This window comes from Phallusia mammillata, chromosome 2 (genome assembly GCF_965637545.1).
Source record: "Phallusia mammillata chromosome 2, kaPhaMamm4.hap1.1, whole genome shotgun sequence".
Classification (NCBI taxonomy): domain Eukaryota; kingdom Metazoa; phylum Chordata; class Ascidiacea; order Phlebobranchia; family Ascidiidae; genus Phallusia; species Phallusia mammillata.
Window position 1 is genome coordinate 20,234,349 of NC_137253.1, and position 15,309 is coordinate 20,249,657.

General features: G+C 38.5%; 1 protein-coding gene across 3 annotated transcripts in view; it reads left to right on the forward strand.

Moving 5' to 3' along the window:
- The window catches only part of LOC145212143 (uncharacterized), a 39,695-nt gene extending 26,243 nt beyond the window's left edge, over positions 1–13,452 (forward strand). For 2 of the 3 annotated variants that reach the window (XM_080080179.1, XM_080080181.1), the window contains 27 exons: positions 90–269; positions 1,004–1,114; positions 1,310–1,450; positions 1,697–1,828; positions 2,705–2,848; positions 3,025–3,129; positions 3,483–3,621; positions 3,966–4,132; positions 4,202–4,311; positions 4,437–4,590; positions 4,994–5,194; positions 5,478–5,597; positions 6,051–6,158; positions 6,229–6,316; positions 6,526–6,739; positions 6,834–6,984; positions 7,258–7,409; positions 7,667–7,851; positions 8,188–8,390; positions 8,538–8,699; positions 8,774–8,950; positions 9,300–9,482; positions 10,311–10,448; positions 10,714–10,856; positions 10,998–11,104; positions 11,431–11,770; positions 12,189–13,452. In XM_080080179.1, the coding sequence (XP_079936305.1) occupies positions 90–269; positions 1,004–1,114; positions 1,310–1,450; positions 1,697–1,828; positions 2,705–2,848; positions 3,025–3,129; positions 3,483–3,621; positions 3,966–4,132; positions 4,202–4,311; positions 4,437–4,590; positions 4,994–5,194; positions 5,478–5,597; positions 6,051–6,158; positions 6,229–6,316; positions 6,526–6,739; positions 6,834–6,984; positions 7,258–7,409; positions 7,667–7,851; positions 8,188–8,390; positions 8,538–8,699; positions 8,774–8,950; positions 9,300–9,482; positions 10,311–10,448; positions 10,714–10,856; positions 10,998–11,104; positions 11,431–11,770; positions 12,189–12,291 (4,158 nt within the window). In that variant the 3' untranslated portion in view covers positions 12,292–13,452. The remainder of the gene's footprint in view (positions 1–89; positions 270–1,003; positions 1,115–1,309; positions 1,451–1,696; positions 1,829–2,704; positions 2,849–3,024; positions 3,130–3,482; positions 3,622–3,965; positions 4,133–4,201; positions 4,312–4,436; positions 4,591–4,993; positions 5,195–5,477; positions 5,598–6,050; positions 6,159–6,228; positions 6,317–6,525; positions 6,740–6,833; positions 6,985–7,257; positions 7,410–7,666; positions 7,852–8,187; positions 8,391–8,537; positions 8,700–8,773; positions 8,951–9,299; positions 9,483–10,310; positions 10,449–10,713; positions 10,857–10,997; positions 11,105–11,430; positions 11,771–12,188) is intronic. The other variant, XM_080080180.1, reaches the window with a different exon arrangement.
- Positions 13,453–15,309: the final 1,857 nt, after the last annotated feature.

Below are 15,309 nucleotides of genomic sequence, written 5' to 3' on the forward strand. Positions count from 1 at the left end.
GAATACTGTTACTTTTTGGTTATAGCATACTTGCTATAATACTTGGTAAGGTGCAAGTTTGGTAAACATGTTTGTATGTTGTCGTATAGGACCGGGATCGTGTTTCGAAACAGCTGAACGACGTACAACGTGAATGTACAGCTCTGCTTGATGACAACAATCGTCTGGAGGATGAGAACAAGAAAATGGAGGAGAGGGACGCTAACCACGTTGCTAAGATACAGGAGTTGGAAGATTTGATCACAGAACGAGAAAATGAACTCCAGCAGGTTTGCAAAAAAGTTTTGTATTATCGAATATTGTAGCCACACTTCCTACTAAATATATGTGCGAGATGGTCCAGAAAAGAATAACCCCAGAATGTGCATAACATGTTTGGCCGAGTACCAAGCATGTCTTATTACTTATTAGTAGGGATGGGCCGAGCCGAGCCAGAACCCGAGTACTCGGTACCGAGCATCGCTGTTTTTGATGCTCGGTGCTCGGCCGAGCAGTTGCACAAACTGACCCGAGCGTTAAATTTGCATACTCATGCCCTGCTAACATATTTAAATAGTGGTCTAAAGGGTATCTATGAACAAAAACGAATATTTTTTTAAATGCACTAGATGGTAAAAAAACGCGTACTTTATGGGCATGTACAGCTTAAAAAACACCGCCGGTGACGTAAGAGGCCTTGCAGAGCTATAACGTAATAAGGGGATTTTTTGTGACGTCATAATGCACCGAGCCTCCGAGCACCGAGCATTAAAGTGAGATGCTCGGTGCTCGACCAAACAGAACATTTGCAGTTTTGGCACATCCCTACTTATTAGTTCATTTTCAACTCCTTTATCCTTTTTTGTTGTTAAGCACTATATTGGTCGAACCGAAATCTTTATGATTGTTTCGCGGGGTACCAAAGCAAAAAGATAGTGACATTTGGTGCATAGCGAACACGGCTGCCACGTTTTTGATGGTGGCATTCATGATTGTTTGCAAAACGATTTATATTTTAATGTAGGCACAAATGGATGCTGCAGAGTTACAGCAAAATGTGAACGATTTAGCTGAGGATCTACAGAACATGGAAAGTATTGTACAAACTGCAACTAGCAACAAAATGATCATACAGGTTTGTTAATACGTTGTAAGCATAGTTTCTTTTGTACTATCAGACAACTAGGGACAAGGCAGTGTTAATCGTTAAATCGAACGTTCAAGAAAAACGCGACCACTTTATATTACGTAGCAAGGCTAAGAAACAAATTGTGACCTAGTATATGTCAAATAACATTTTTCCAGCTCTCTCAAGTCTGTGTTTTTACAGGAGGAACTTCACAATAAATCTATTGAATACAAACAGACTGTGGCAAACCTGCAGAACGAAGTTGAACGTTTAGCAATGCAGGAACAATATCAACATGCCAGGGATGGCAGTGGAGATGGACAGAACTTACATGCGGACAAGGTACTAAAATCCCAGACCTATTACAACAAGTTACAACGAAGCCCGGCCCGATTGACCTATAATGATCAGTGACAAACTTTAATATGATAATGTGTTTGTATGCAGTGCATTTGGCATGTATTTAGTTAACAGTATTGGACGATGCAGGTTGCACTGGAAAACGTTGCTGAGGGCAGCATGTTTAACATTGGTAACAACCGTTTCTATGTAAAACGTCACTTTGAAGTAAATTCGTCAAATTCACAGAAGCAGAAATCGTTTGAACTTGAAACTGAAGTGGATCGACTTAATGTAGAGAACGAGACTTTACGAGAAGAGGTTCAAAGTTTAACTTTCAAAACTGATGAACTGCAAACAGAACTGGATGCCACTAGACAGGTAGGTTAGATGTCACTTAACATATAAATTTCGATGCCTATAGCGCCCAGAAAATCCGATAAACTTAGATAGTAGGGATGGGCCGAGTCGAGCCATAACCCGAGTACTCGGTACCGAGCATCGCTGTTTCTGATGCTCGGTGCTCGGCCGAGCAGTTGCACGATCTGACCCTAGCATTAAATTTGCATATTTATGCCATGCTGACATATGAAACTAGTGTTCAAAAGGGTATCCAAGAACAAACCGTTGACCGTTAGATGGTGGAAAACCCGTAGTTCGTACACATATACAGCTTAATACACTGCTGGTTACATAAGGGATGTTGGAAAGCTACAAAACTAGCGTATAATAGGGAATGGTTGTGACGTCACAATACACCGAGCGTGCACTTGAGATACTCGGTGCTCGAACAAACAAAACATTTGCAGTTTTGGCCCATCCCTAAATCACCCTAGGTTAAAAAGCATAAACTATGACCGCTTTTTTGTATTTAGCAAATTTAGTCAATGGAGCCTACCTTTTTGTAAGAATATAAAATATATTTTTTCATTATTTAATGACCAAAATAACGGCCCAAATGGTTTAAAATGTTTTTTAAGTAAAAAAATAACGGTAAAACTGTTGTTGCGTCATATCTCGTTACATTTTGCGCATTAAATCGTCGAAATATACAAACAACAATTGTAGTTTTGGGTCATTCCTTACAGTAACTCCTCACAAAACTGCCGTAACACAGCAATTTAATATGTTTTAGTTCAAAACAAGTTGAAATTGTGCTGTTTGACTAATGTGATTAAAACTTGCTGATATAATCCAAACGGTATTTCTGTTGTCATTTTTTGAGGTTGAAATTAAATTATTCTTAATCGTTTTCAGTCACATGTTGATGAAATCCAGCTTCTTCAGTCGCAACATGAATCTGAAATGTCTCATCTCCAACTTCGCGTGGATGAAATGAGTCTTCCGTTGCAACCCCAAATTGTTGAAGAGGAACTACTGCAGAAATCCCCATCAGAACTGGTGAGAAACCTACTACCGTTTTTGTATAATTAAAAAAAAACATCCTAAAAATACTAGGAAAGGTATGAAACAATACGTACATGATAAAAAGGAATTGATGTTTCTTTCCCAATTTAACAATATAAGACAATGTCGTACTCCAAGTAGCCCAACTGATTTAAATGTTCATTGTTTAGTCTCGGAAATCGTCAAGCAGCAGTAGCAAATCACCTGTTGAGGAAATCCAGTCGGAGATTGCTGAACTAAGAGAAAAACATGAACGCAAGATGGAAGAAATTCAGGTAATGTCAAATTAAAATGATTTTAAGGCAAATATATTTCTTGATTTTAAGCATACAATTTTCTCATCACAAAAAATGTTTAACACTTTGTCATGTTTTACTATTATCGACGTTGTTATGTAATCGCGAGTAAAATGCGTTTGGGGCTGTGTTGTTAATGTAACTGGAATAAATACCATAATCAATTTTTTTTTATTTTGATAAAAATCATTTTTTGGATTTTTTGAAGCATGTTTGTTTGACATATGCTTTATTAAAACTAACAGTTCAAAGGTTAATTTTGGTCATACGCAATGAATGAGTTTACATGATGAGCGAATATGATCATGAACTTGCATTTTTTTATTTTTCAGAACAAATTCGCTGCCGAGTTAAAAGAAGCGGTTGAATCTGCGGTGAAAGAACAAGAAGAGAGAAGTGAAGCTCGGGTGGCTCAACTCGAGGAAAAACACAAGAAAGAAGTTAATGATATTTTGTCCGAATCCATGTCAGGTATACAACCAACACTACAAATTCTCTTGAGACATTTCTGTTTTTGTAATTTTCCGTAGGAAAAAAATTCCATCTGTGTCGAAACAACACTCGGTGCTCCGCAAAGTACACCAGGAAATTTATGAAGGCCACATGCGATTTATTCGATATGTCCGTTTTTTGTTAGTTTTTACATGTTTAGTACAGATAGGTATATCTGTAACAAAACAAACCTCGCCTTCACAACGTTATTTGGAAACTAAGACTGTCATTTAGAGACTGAGGGCACTTGACCCACTTATTAAATAATGAAAAGGCTATATTGCTTTTCTTACCATTTGTCAGGCATTTTTTGTCACTTACAGTTGACAATGAACTTGCACGCCGTTTACGTGACGAACTTGATCTCGCTGACAAGCTTGACAACAATCTTCTCAACCAACTTCAGACTCTATCACCAGAAGATGATTCACAATCCCAACTCAACCTGTCTTCGCCGGAAAAGGATGCGGAGATATCAGTGAGACTTCAGGTTGGTTAATCTCCTTTGAAATCGACCATTTTTTTGCTTGTCATGCTACAGTACTGTACGTATTTTTAGCATCTCTTGTCGCGTTTGCACAACGAGGGCGTCCAGGTTTTGTCACTGTCTGAACTTCAATTCATCAAACACCACCAAAGCTACCTTAACTCTTCTGCACAAACCACGAGGTGACTGGTTGCAACCTTACTATTGTGATACTATGCCAAATACTGGTATTTTGTAGTAACAGTGTAAACCTACCGTAAAATATATAATATAAGGTGTGTGAGATAAACTGACAACTTTTGTTTAGTGATGAACCTGAAGAAAAGGCGGCACCTGACCCACCACCACCTTCAGTTGACATCGAAGCACTGAAACGAGCTTGGGAAAATGAGAAGTTGGCGTTGTTGGATGCAATTCAGGCTTTGAAAGAACTTCTCACTCAAACTGCACAAGAAGTTGCGGTAATTCAAATGAGAAAAAACTGTAAATTAACAAAACAACTGTAAATCAGTTTTAGCTTTGATAGAGTTGTGTTGTTTAGGGCGTCATTTTGAGGTATAGTGCAACCCTTCGTTGCCGAAAATGTTTTTTTTAAACTGAAACTGTGACATTTTAAATTTCAGACATTATATTTACAAACTTTCTAGTTAGTTATTTCACGTTTCACAATGTAAGTTTAAAAGTATCACACTTCCATGTTTTGACAAAGCGCATGGTAATGTTTTTTAAAACAATATTTCAAGCAGATTTAGCATCAGGTGTGATCGTGTGATTTCCAAATCATTTTATTTCCTCAAAGTGAAACGTACATCAATATTATTTCTATAACTTGAGCCAAAAAATGTTCTCCTTTAAATTGAATAGCAATTTTCGGATGATGACGACAACCTCCGATGGCGCGGTGACTTTCTTCGTGCAATCGCCGATTTATTTGAACGTGAGCGCCGAGCTTTGTTGGCTGAGCTACAAGCGAGTGTGATAGAAGCACATGGCGAAGCGGAAAGCAATGAACAAATGTCAACTGCGTCCAGATTGGAGGAGCTAGAAAGGAAAATAAGAAGTCAGGTGGGTGTCATGTGATCAGATGTTATACTGTGTGTAGTTAGTTGATGTGTACGTTAAGTAGAAACTTCAGTAGTGTAGAACCTTTATTCTGTCAATGAAAATACTGTGTAGAATATATCATGAAAATTTAGGTGTTTTGACTGTTTTCTGAACTTTTCGCATTACAGTTTTGTAAACTTAACTTACGCACCATAGTTTCTTGTTGTCGCGATTGTTTAGTTGATTATTTCAATTTTGCATATTTTTGTCGAAAATCATTATTCCTTATGACAACTCGCATTAGCAAACCAATCAACAGTCCACTAATTCACGAGTGTGGGATCTCACCGTCACATCTGAGCTACTACGATTACGTCACGAGATCAGGCGTCTGACGTCACTCTTCACGAGCACCGCACAAAGGGTCAGCTGACGACCTGTCACGCATGGTCGCACCCGCATATTTGCATGTCAAGCTTATGACTTTGCGTTGGCTCGACTTAACATTTTTCCCTACAGATTGATGTTAAGTTTGATTAAAATGTCATTTCATGCATGTTACTGATGGTTCGTTATTTTGTAAGTTACACAAAATACTGAATTGTTGTTCGAAAAATTAGACATATTTTGTTCACTACTGCGATGCTTTTTTTCCTCATTTTACCGTAATTATTTTTGGGATGCTACAATAACCTTTTCTATTCATTTTCATTTATGTAAACCTGCAGTAACATTTATTTTTGCGCGTTTGAATTTACTTTTTTTGTTTTTACATACAGGCTTGTGCATGATGGCAGTTTGCTGACACTGTTTTTTTCTAACATTGTACCAAGTAATGTTTTTACGTGGTCAACTATATTGTATGTTGTCGTTGCAGGATCTCCAGCACCGAAGTGAACTCGAGCGTCTTCTAGCGGCAGACCGAGACCAACTTGTAGAAGATATCAAACAACTGAAAATCGACAGGAAGGAACAGTTGGAACAGGTTTTTGAAACCGTCATGTACAATTAACGATCAACAAGAGTCGGTTTTCATTTGTTTGTTTTCACATCAGGTGCAAAATCGTGTTCAAGAACTCCAGGAGCAAATGAGAAATAATGAGGACGCAGCTCGTCAAGCCCAATCCCAACTAAAACAACAGAGTAAGTTATGATTCCCAAAGTTTATGTTTTTATTACAATTTTGTAAAACTTGTGTATGGTTATTAATGCGTCCTTCGCCTCAAGTGGAAAGTACATTGTTTTCTCATGTTGTTTTGACTCTATTCTCAATTTATCAGTTTAAAAAGTATGTGCTGTCTGTCGTGTTTTTCAATTCTCAAATTACTTTCTTAAACTTCATTTTCTCTCAGTTGAACTGCTGAACTCGCGACTCCAGCAAGAACAAGCTCTTACTGAAGATCTCCGCACGTCACTCGACAACGAACAGCAGAAGTCACGTGGTATGTTGCCAGCGCTGGAACGAGCTCGAGAACGAACTTGTGAATTGTCCTCAGAGATTGTGGCTTTCAATGAAGGAGCGGCGAGGGCGGAGGCAGAATCCCAACAACAAATCGAAACTTTAAAGTAAGTTATATCATGACGAAAGAAGTAATCACGTATAGTTGCTGTGCACCGATCTTTGTAGGTGTTAATATTTTTGTTGTTTCTTTTTCGTTAGGTTGGCGTTGGATGAGACCAAACAAAAGCTGGATGGAGCTGAACAGAAGTTGCGAAACACTGAGGATGAAAACTCGAAAAGAACGGTGGAAATTGAAGAAGCGAGAAAAGAGATGGAAAATGCACTTTCACAGGATGAAAACATGATAAAGGTGCAGTTTTGTAACAATCTTCGAAATTTCTAGAACTGTAATACTGTGATGTAATCGTCACAAGACATTTGTAACTGGAAATGCTTGGTTTTTCCCCGACAAGTGGTAATATATTTTTCAATTTTAAATGTCCGTTTGGTTGTTTTCCGGGCTTTAAATAGGGTACATTTGTTTGCAGGTTCGTGTCAAAGTAGATTTATTACCAGACTTTACACATAGCATGATAATGCATTAAAGTGTATTTAAAAAAAAACACATTTTGATTTGTGTTAGGATTTACAAGACGCACTTGCCACCGAAGAAACACGTCGTCGTGAGGCGATGTCAGCCGTTGAAGCGGAACGTCAAAACGTCACCAAATTACATCAAGAGCTGGCCAATGAACGAGCAACTGCTTACGATGACGTCATTCAACTGAAAAATCGGTAAGCCCAGTGAAAAAAGACAAATTGATGTCGCCATTTTAGGATGATTTACCGTTGTTTCTATTTTCTTACGCGTTTCTAATTAGGCAGCGGTGGTAAGCTTATTGTTAGGAGGTGGTTTAGTGTACCTGTCTGTGTTGTGGTTGTTTGTGAAATGTGATGGTGATATGACACTTGACTGACGTACTGTTCTACATTGTTACTGGGTAGTTTGAAAAATTTCGGCATTATCTAACAATAAGTGATCATTTTTTTAGGTGTGATGATTTGTCAGCCGCAGTGAAATCCGAACAAGAACGTTGCCAGGAACTCCGTGGCGCCCTCGAGCGAGAAGCGATCGCGAGTCGACAGGCACGTGAAGCGCTAGAGAGCGAACGTGCAGTGACAGCTGAAGGGCGCGCACAAGATCGAGCAACTGTAACAGATCTACAAAACATTTTAGGTGAGTTGCTACATCTTGCTGTAATGTATTAGTACTGTATTATTAGCTTTCAAAGAAAAACATGGCTACAAATACTAATCGTGAGTGACGTCGTCAGTGTGTGACGTCAATGTGCTTTGAGCTTTGTCCAGCATCATTTTGGACCGGTCACCTAAAAATGCCATTGCACTTTGGTTGGTCAATAAATTTAGCAATAATGTTTATTGTGCCTTCCTGAAATGCTGCAAAGGCTAAAGAAAAAGTGGTACAGAACTTTTATACAATTGAACCACACTAATTTTAACATTTAAAAATACTACCACAGCAAATAGTCCTAACCTGTGTTGTTATTTGCAGATGAAGCAAAACAAGAAACTGAACGGATGCAGTCACGTGTCCAAGCTGCCGAGCACGAGAAGGCGCTAGTCATACGTAACGCCGAGGAAATGAAGCGTGCAGTTAATGAGAAGCTAGAACAAGAACGTATGTCACGTGACGAGGCGGTGACGCGAGAGAGAAGAGCCCGTATTGAACTACAGTCTGCTCTTGAAGCTGAAAAGGTAATTGGTGCAACAAATTAATTTTTTTTAAAAAAAAGGTTAACGGATATACGTAATAACTGGCATAAGTCCCAATCTATGTTATTGTTTTGAAATGGGTTGATTCAATATTTTGTATTACATGTAACATTGGTATTGTCCTACCAGGCACAAAACAGGGAAGCTCACCATCGTATACGGGCGCTTGAAGAACAACAAAATCCCAACGACTCCCCATCACCTGCCGAGATGAAGGATTCGCTTCTCGCCAACCGACGTCAACTTGAATCGTTACGTCAGAGACTGCAAATGGAGACGTCAAAGTTACAGGTATATTCTCCGCCTATTTGAACATATGATCTATAGATAATTATAGATAATTTACAAAACGAATGTTTTTGCAGAATTTAGTTGATCGCTCTTCCCATCGACCTCCGTCACGAAGCTCACGTGACCACACGTCACCTTCGAGCTCTTTACTGTCATCTGACGGCGAAAAGTTTGAATCTTTGAAGCGCTCGTTGGGTGACATGCAGACCGAGTTGAAGGATCTTTACACAGAATTGTCAATTCCCAAAAGAGTAAGTAAATAACCGAGAAGATTGTTGAATCACAATTCGCTCATAAACTATTTATTTTTACATCAACTTCGCAAGCCAATTTTATGTGGTCGTCAGCTATGTATCTTAACATTAAGAATAACAAAAAGTTAGAACGCTCAGGTTTTTCGACCACATTTTCCTGTTAATTTATGACTACTGTAGTGCCACTACGAGCTTCATTTTCTTCAGCGTATTTTTATAAAAAATATTGTTATCTACTGACATTTTCTCTTTATCAAAACAAATCCACATTCGTTTATCCCAATAAAATGTAATTTATTGCTTGCGTTTGACAGATAAGCTTACTCTATCCCTAACCATGTTTCAGGCTTCACAATCGAGCTCGGTTCCGATGCAATTCAACGATCAATTGCTGCGTGAGAATGCCGAGTTATCAGATTATGCAGCTCGATGTGCGAGTGAAGCGAGAGAGTTACGCGACACTATTGCCGATTTGAAGGAAGATCAGCAGAAACAAACTCCATCGGAAAAAGCTTTGTCCCTCGCTCAGGTTTGTTGCAACTTTCAAGTAAAATCCCATAAATACAACAGGTGTTTGTTCATACAATAAGCATCGCTGGTTGATTACATTACTCCCGTTGCTATAGATACTGTGTTAGTACATTTTGGTTTTCGTTTTGAATCAACATGACGGCAGAAATGTAATATCACATTTGTATAACTATAGAGCAGTGGTTCCCAAACTTTTCTCTTTTAAGGCGCATTTTAGAAAAAACATAAATTATTTGGCGCACTTCGAACATTTGAATAAAAAATATATTTGAATTTTTTATTTCAGTTTAAAATGCCACAGCCAATTAGCCGACAAAGGCACTAACTACGAGGCCGCTATGCAGGTCACTCTCATAGTTAAATAGCCTAGTTGAACATCTCAGAGACGTGGAGCATGTTGGCCTAGTGGTTTAAGCACCTGGTACTACTACTCTACTTGATTGATTTTAATTTCAATATTTTTTGTGGCACTCTTAATGACATCTCGGCGCATAGTTTGGGTACCACTGCAGAGTGTAAAAGCTAACCATGTCAATTTCAAAAAATAACATTTCTTTATTTCAATAAAATACGTTTTTTATTAATTATGAGCTAAAGCTTAAACAGCAGATTTTTGTATGGTTGGTATACAAATGTTAAATCCTTTTTATAAAACTTTTTCCTTTGTGTCTCGTAATGCCACGTGACAATTTTAATCTGGTACCAAAATTTGTCTTACTGCTATAGATGTTAAAGTCAGTCTTGTAAACACTACATAAAAAACAATCAAGGAACGTGCATCGTAAATTTAAACGAAAATTTATGTGTAAAAAACAATTTCGTCTAGTCTCCGAGTCTAGAAAACCAACAAAAGATGGCGACACGGATGCACAAACTCTACACTCGATATCTTCGTGCTGAGAGCTTCCGCAAATCACTCGCATATCAGAAGAAATACTTGCTGCTATTGTTGGGCGGTTTTCAGGTGGGCATTGTACTTCTTATACAGTAGGATCTTCGGCTAATTGTTTGCGCTACCGATGAAATTCAACTCTCAAGCATTTCGTTAAAAGTTGAACTCACGAATATTGTGTCAGGGATTATGCAAGACGCAAAATTTTTAGATATCCTGTGTAGAATTTCGACGGTCTCCGAAATTTATCATTGAAATGTACATCCGTAAAACGTATTAGTTTTCTGCCTCTGTGTAACTATTTGAATTTTAAAATATTTTTTTATTACTTCTAAAGGATTGCGAGGAAGCAACTCTCGCATTGATTGCCCGCATGGGGGCATATCCGAGCACAGACGCGTTACGTCGTCCAATCCCACACCGATCTCGAGCATTCACCAGGTTCAGAAGCGCTGTACGGGCTGTTATTGCTATTCAAAGGTATGACTCATTAATTGTTTATCACACCTAAATAGTTTTTCAACGGCAAAATCGCATTACCAACTTGTGCATTTTTTTATGCAACCAACTGGATTAAGTGATTAACCGGTTTAGCCTGTAAATGCCTCAAACCTGTTTCAGACTGAAGTTCCTTGTGCGAAAGTGGAAACGAGCGAGTTCAACGGTTTCTGCCGCCATCCAGAGCAAACACGGTGTATCAGCCACAACTGGAACCAGCTCGATGAATGGTAAGATGGGGTCGCCATTATATTTTATGTTTAAATGTATTATGTTGATCTTATTTTCTGAATCTTGTGACTCGATACAATACATATTTGCATGACCTGTTTGACTAGTAGCTGACACCATGTCCTAAGCTTTTTTGCATATTCTGCGTAGTGTAAATTTGCTGCCCATCATCTGCTTTTATAAGCCACCGAATTATAACAACTCTTGACTAAAAAAATCATTGATTTTTTGCTTTTTTACCTCTCATCAATTTGATGCGACGATTGTATCCATTTGCATATTTAGCTTGAACTAAGCAATAGCCAGGGCTTTACTTTATCTAAAGGGACCTTGCCTTCGCAACCCACTCGACACCGCAACGAGCTTCGTTTACCGACGAACGACCGACACGCCCATCGAACACCCTCTCCCATCGAAACGTCACCTGATCATGTCAGATACAGAGGGGAGGATTCTTATGGCTCACAATCCTCAGTGAGTCGCTACTCTTCCGACACACCAGTGCACGACACCTCACACTACATGGATGGTCGAAGAGGAACTTCTCCCCACACATCAGGAGCGTATGGTAATTATGACCGGGATTCTTCTTATGCTGCTCCTGGGACGAGTGATGGAAGACATTTATCACCGTCTGCGGCGGTTGCCTATGCTTCATTAGAAAGGTAAGGTTTGCAATATGAACAAGTTTGTTTTTGTCATAATTTTTTCATTTAATACTTTTAAACCAATCTTAATCTCTGGTCTATAGTGATTTTTGCAATGTCTAAAATATTTGAGGAATTTTTTTACCATTTAAATTTTGAAAAAAGTCGAATCTGGTTTTAAAACGTTGACGTTTAAAACAATATTTCTATTCACCGCAAGTGGTGTAGTCATTTTATTACGCTTAATGAATCACGTGTTATTTGCTGATAAGAAAGCTTTGCCACATGCCGGTCTTAATAGGCAATCTTTTATTGCCAAACAGTACGAGCTGTAAATATAGAAACGTGTTGCTTCACATAAGATATGTGACACGTTTTTGGAAATAATAAAGTGCTTTCAAGTTAAATCATTGCTAATGGACATTTTTGTTTGTAGATGGAGACAGGGTGAATCGGATCCTTCCCTCAACGAATACATCAGGAAACTAGAAAACATTCAACACAAACTGGGACACGGTTCCTACAGATACCCCAGATAAAACCAGCACCCCAGCAAAATAATTTCCACCAGGCTTCCGTATACAATTTGAAGCAGTGTTTTACTCGTAGACGTTCCGTAGTTTTCTACACACCGCTATATTGTAGCACCTTAGTGGAGGTTAGTTTATATCTGAGCCCCTCAATCCAATCCCTTTAACGACTGCTAGTATAAGCATTTACCAATCCAGTGTATTTGACTTGAAATCTGCTTAGGGTTTAATCTAGCATTGTAACGTGTAGGTTTACGATACTGCACCGTATGCTACCTGAACTATATATATTTATCCGTATAATGCTGCGGCAGTTGTGTAGTGCCATAGATCGTTTCTATAACCACCATAGCATGACTGTGAAGGATATAATTAAATGCGTTTGTATTTTGCCTATGTTGCCGATCGTAGATGAACAGAGCGTTAGATTGCATTTTTCTTGCTATAGTTTATTTTTGTATATGCTGTAGCTGCTTGCTCCTTGCGTGTCTGTTTGCTAACCTACTTAATGTTCCCGTGTTTGTAAAATCTGCCTTTAATTTGCTGGGCATTATTTAAGACGCTTGCTACTAGGGATGGGCCGAGCCGAGCCAGAACCCGAGTACTCGGTACCGAGCATCGCTGTTTTTAATGCTCGGTGCTCGGCCGAGCAGTTGCACAAACTGACCCGAGCGTTAAATTTGCATATTCATGCCCTACTAACATACGAAACTAGTGTTTTAAAAGGTGTCTGTGAACAAAAACGAATGATTTTTCAAATGTATTAGATAGTGGAAGAACGCGTACTTAAAGGGCATGCCAGCTTAATAAAACACCGCCGGTGACGTAAGAGACCTTGTAGAGCTAAAACGTAGAAAGGGGATTTTTTGTGACGTCATAATGCACCGAGCGTGCTCGGCCGAGCACCGAGCATTAAAGTGAGATGCTCGGTGCTCGACCAAGCAGAACATTTGCAGTTTTGGCCCATCCCTACTTGCTACCATTATTATTGTAAGATGAACGAGATGTTATTGACATTTATTTTACTGTGAGCGCTTAACATCACCAGACTTGTGACGTCCGTCCTGTTTGTAATGCATACTTGTCCCTTTGCTCCACGTGTTGTACGTAAATTGCGTTGTAACTGTTGAAATGGTCGCCAGTTGCAGGAAATAGAAATCGTATAAGCGACGTGTGTGACATTCATTAACGAAATATGAAAGCAAGATAGATGACAGCGTGTCTATAAAGTTGTCAAACCTGTTTTCTGATGACTTTGCAAAGATTATAGGTAAGTTTTGGCGCGAGAAATGTTTTTTTTAGTTAGGATGTCAGTATGGTGGAACTCTTTGTTTTTAGTATCGGTCCTGTCGGGCTTCCAATGGCTGCTGGTATTTTCGAAACAAACTTCACAACGTGGCATCAAAATGCCAACCTGTGTCGTTCGAAAACAAGTTTGTTTCATAAGATGCCTTTAGTTTGGTTCTTCCCAGCAAGCTAGGGCTACCACACGTCCAGAATTATGGCGTAAACTTTGCGCCCAGAATTAATTTTCAAAAACAGTGGTAATGTCCGGAATTTTAGCATCTTGTTGCCTAACCTACAGCAGTTCTCACAATTCTCCTCAGGGACTCAAAGGTTTACGTTTTAACTGTGTCTGTGGTATTTTTGATGCTTAATATTATCTATATTCATACAAAACAACTAATCAGCATGAATTAAAGGCTATTTGGTTTTTTGTGTCCTAAATCTAACAATACTCTGGTAAAAGAACCGGATTCTGTATAACATTTGTTCAGAAACTTATTATGGGTCCCCTTCCCTGAAGGGGACACATATTGTTTTTGTCCGTATTTTTTTTTCTTTTTTCTGTCTAACGCTGGTTTGTAACGCTCGTTTGGTCGAGAAAGCGTGCTTCAAATTTATTCAAATTTGGACAGATGTTAGTTATTAGTCCAAGTTTGGTCCCCGTGAAATTTGACCCCGAATGACCCAGCGGTTCACCCACAGACCCCCAAAACGTAAAATTTTTAAACGCTCGTTTGGTCAAGAAAGCATGCTTCAAATTTATTCAAATTTGGACAGATGTTAGTTATTACTCCGAGTTTGGTCCCCGTGAAATTTGACTCCGAATGACCCAGCGGTTCACCCACAGACCCCCAAAACGTAAAAATTTTTTAAAGTTAAATGAAAAACAATTTGTTATGTATACGCTGGCAGCAAATCGCTTTTTAATTTAAAGTGTCTGTTACACAACTGTTACAGCTTTCTAGAAAAAAATTGTGTCTAAAACCCGACCTTGGGCGACAATATCTGGGTCAAAGCAAGAGATTAAATTGAAAGTATTTGTTTCGTTCTTTTTTAATGTTTTTGTAATTATACGACAATAATAGTGAAAAAAATACAAACAAATTTTTTTATTCTTGGATTAATGCTTTCTAAAAATTTGTTCTCAAGAATTTAAAAATCACCGCAACATTTGTTTACCGTAAATCCGCACAAACACGCGTGTGGGGACCCATTAGTTTTTGTTTACAAAAACAATCATATGTGTAGATCAAATGATGTGTATAGTAAATTGGTAAATATCGTATAGAATATATAAAATGGAAGTATATCAGAAAGCCACCATTCTAGTTAAGAAACAAAACTGCGCGTTTTGTCTTTGCGATAGTAATGCATTTAAAAAAATGGGTCCGTTTGGGTTGGTAACATGTAACAACATGCTAAATCACGCATTATAACGCATGAAAGATATTTCTTGAAACCTTTTTTTACTGACGCAGTTATTGTAACCCTACTCATTGACATCATAATTAGCTTGATCACTTTTATAGTTGTGACGTAACGTGGATGGCACCACCAAGTATAAGCAAATATGCGCGTAACCTGGTTATGTACGTGTTTATGCACTGACAAGCTACATCGTAACAGCGAACCACTTGGCTTCAACAAGTTTTCCATCCCACGTAAGAAAATATGTCCTAAAAAATAGTCGCCTATGCTTATTCCATAATATGTACAAAATCCACGGCTTTCCATCTTTCT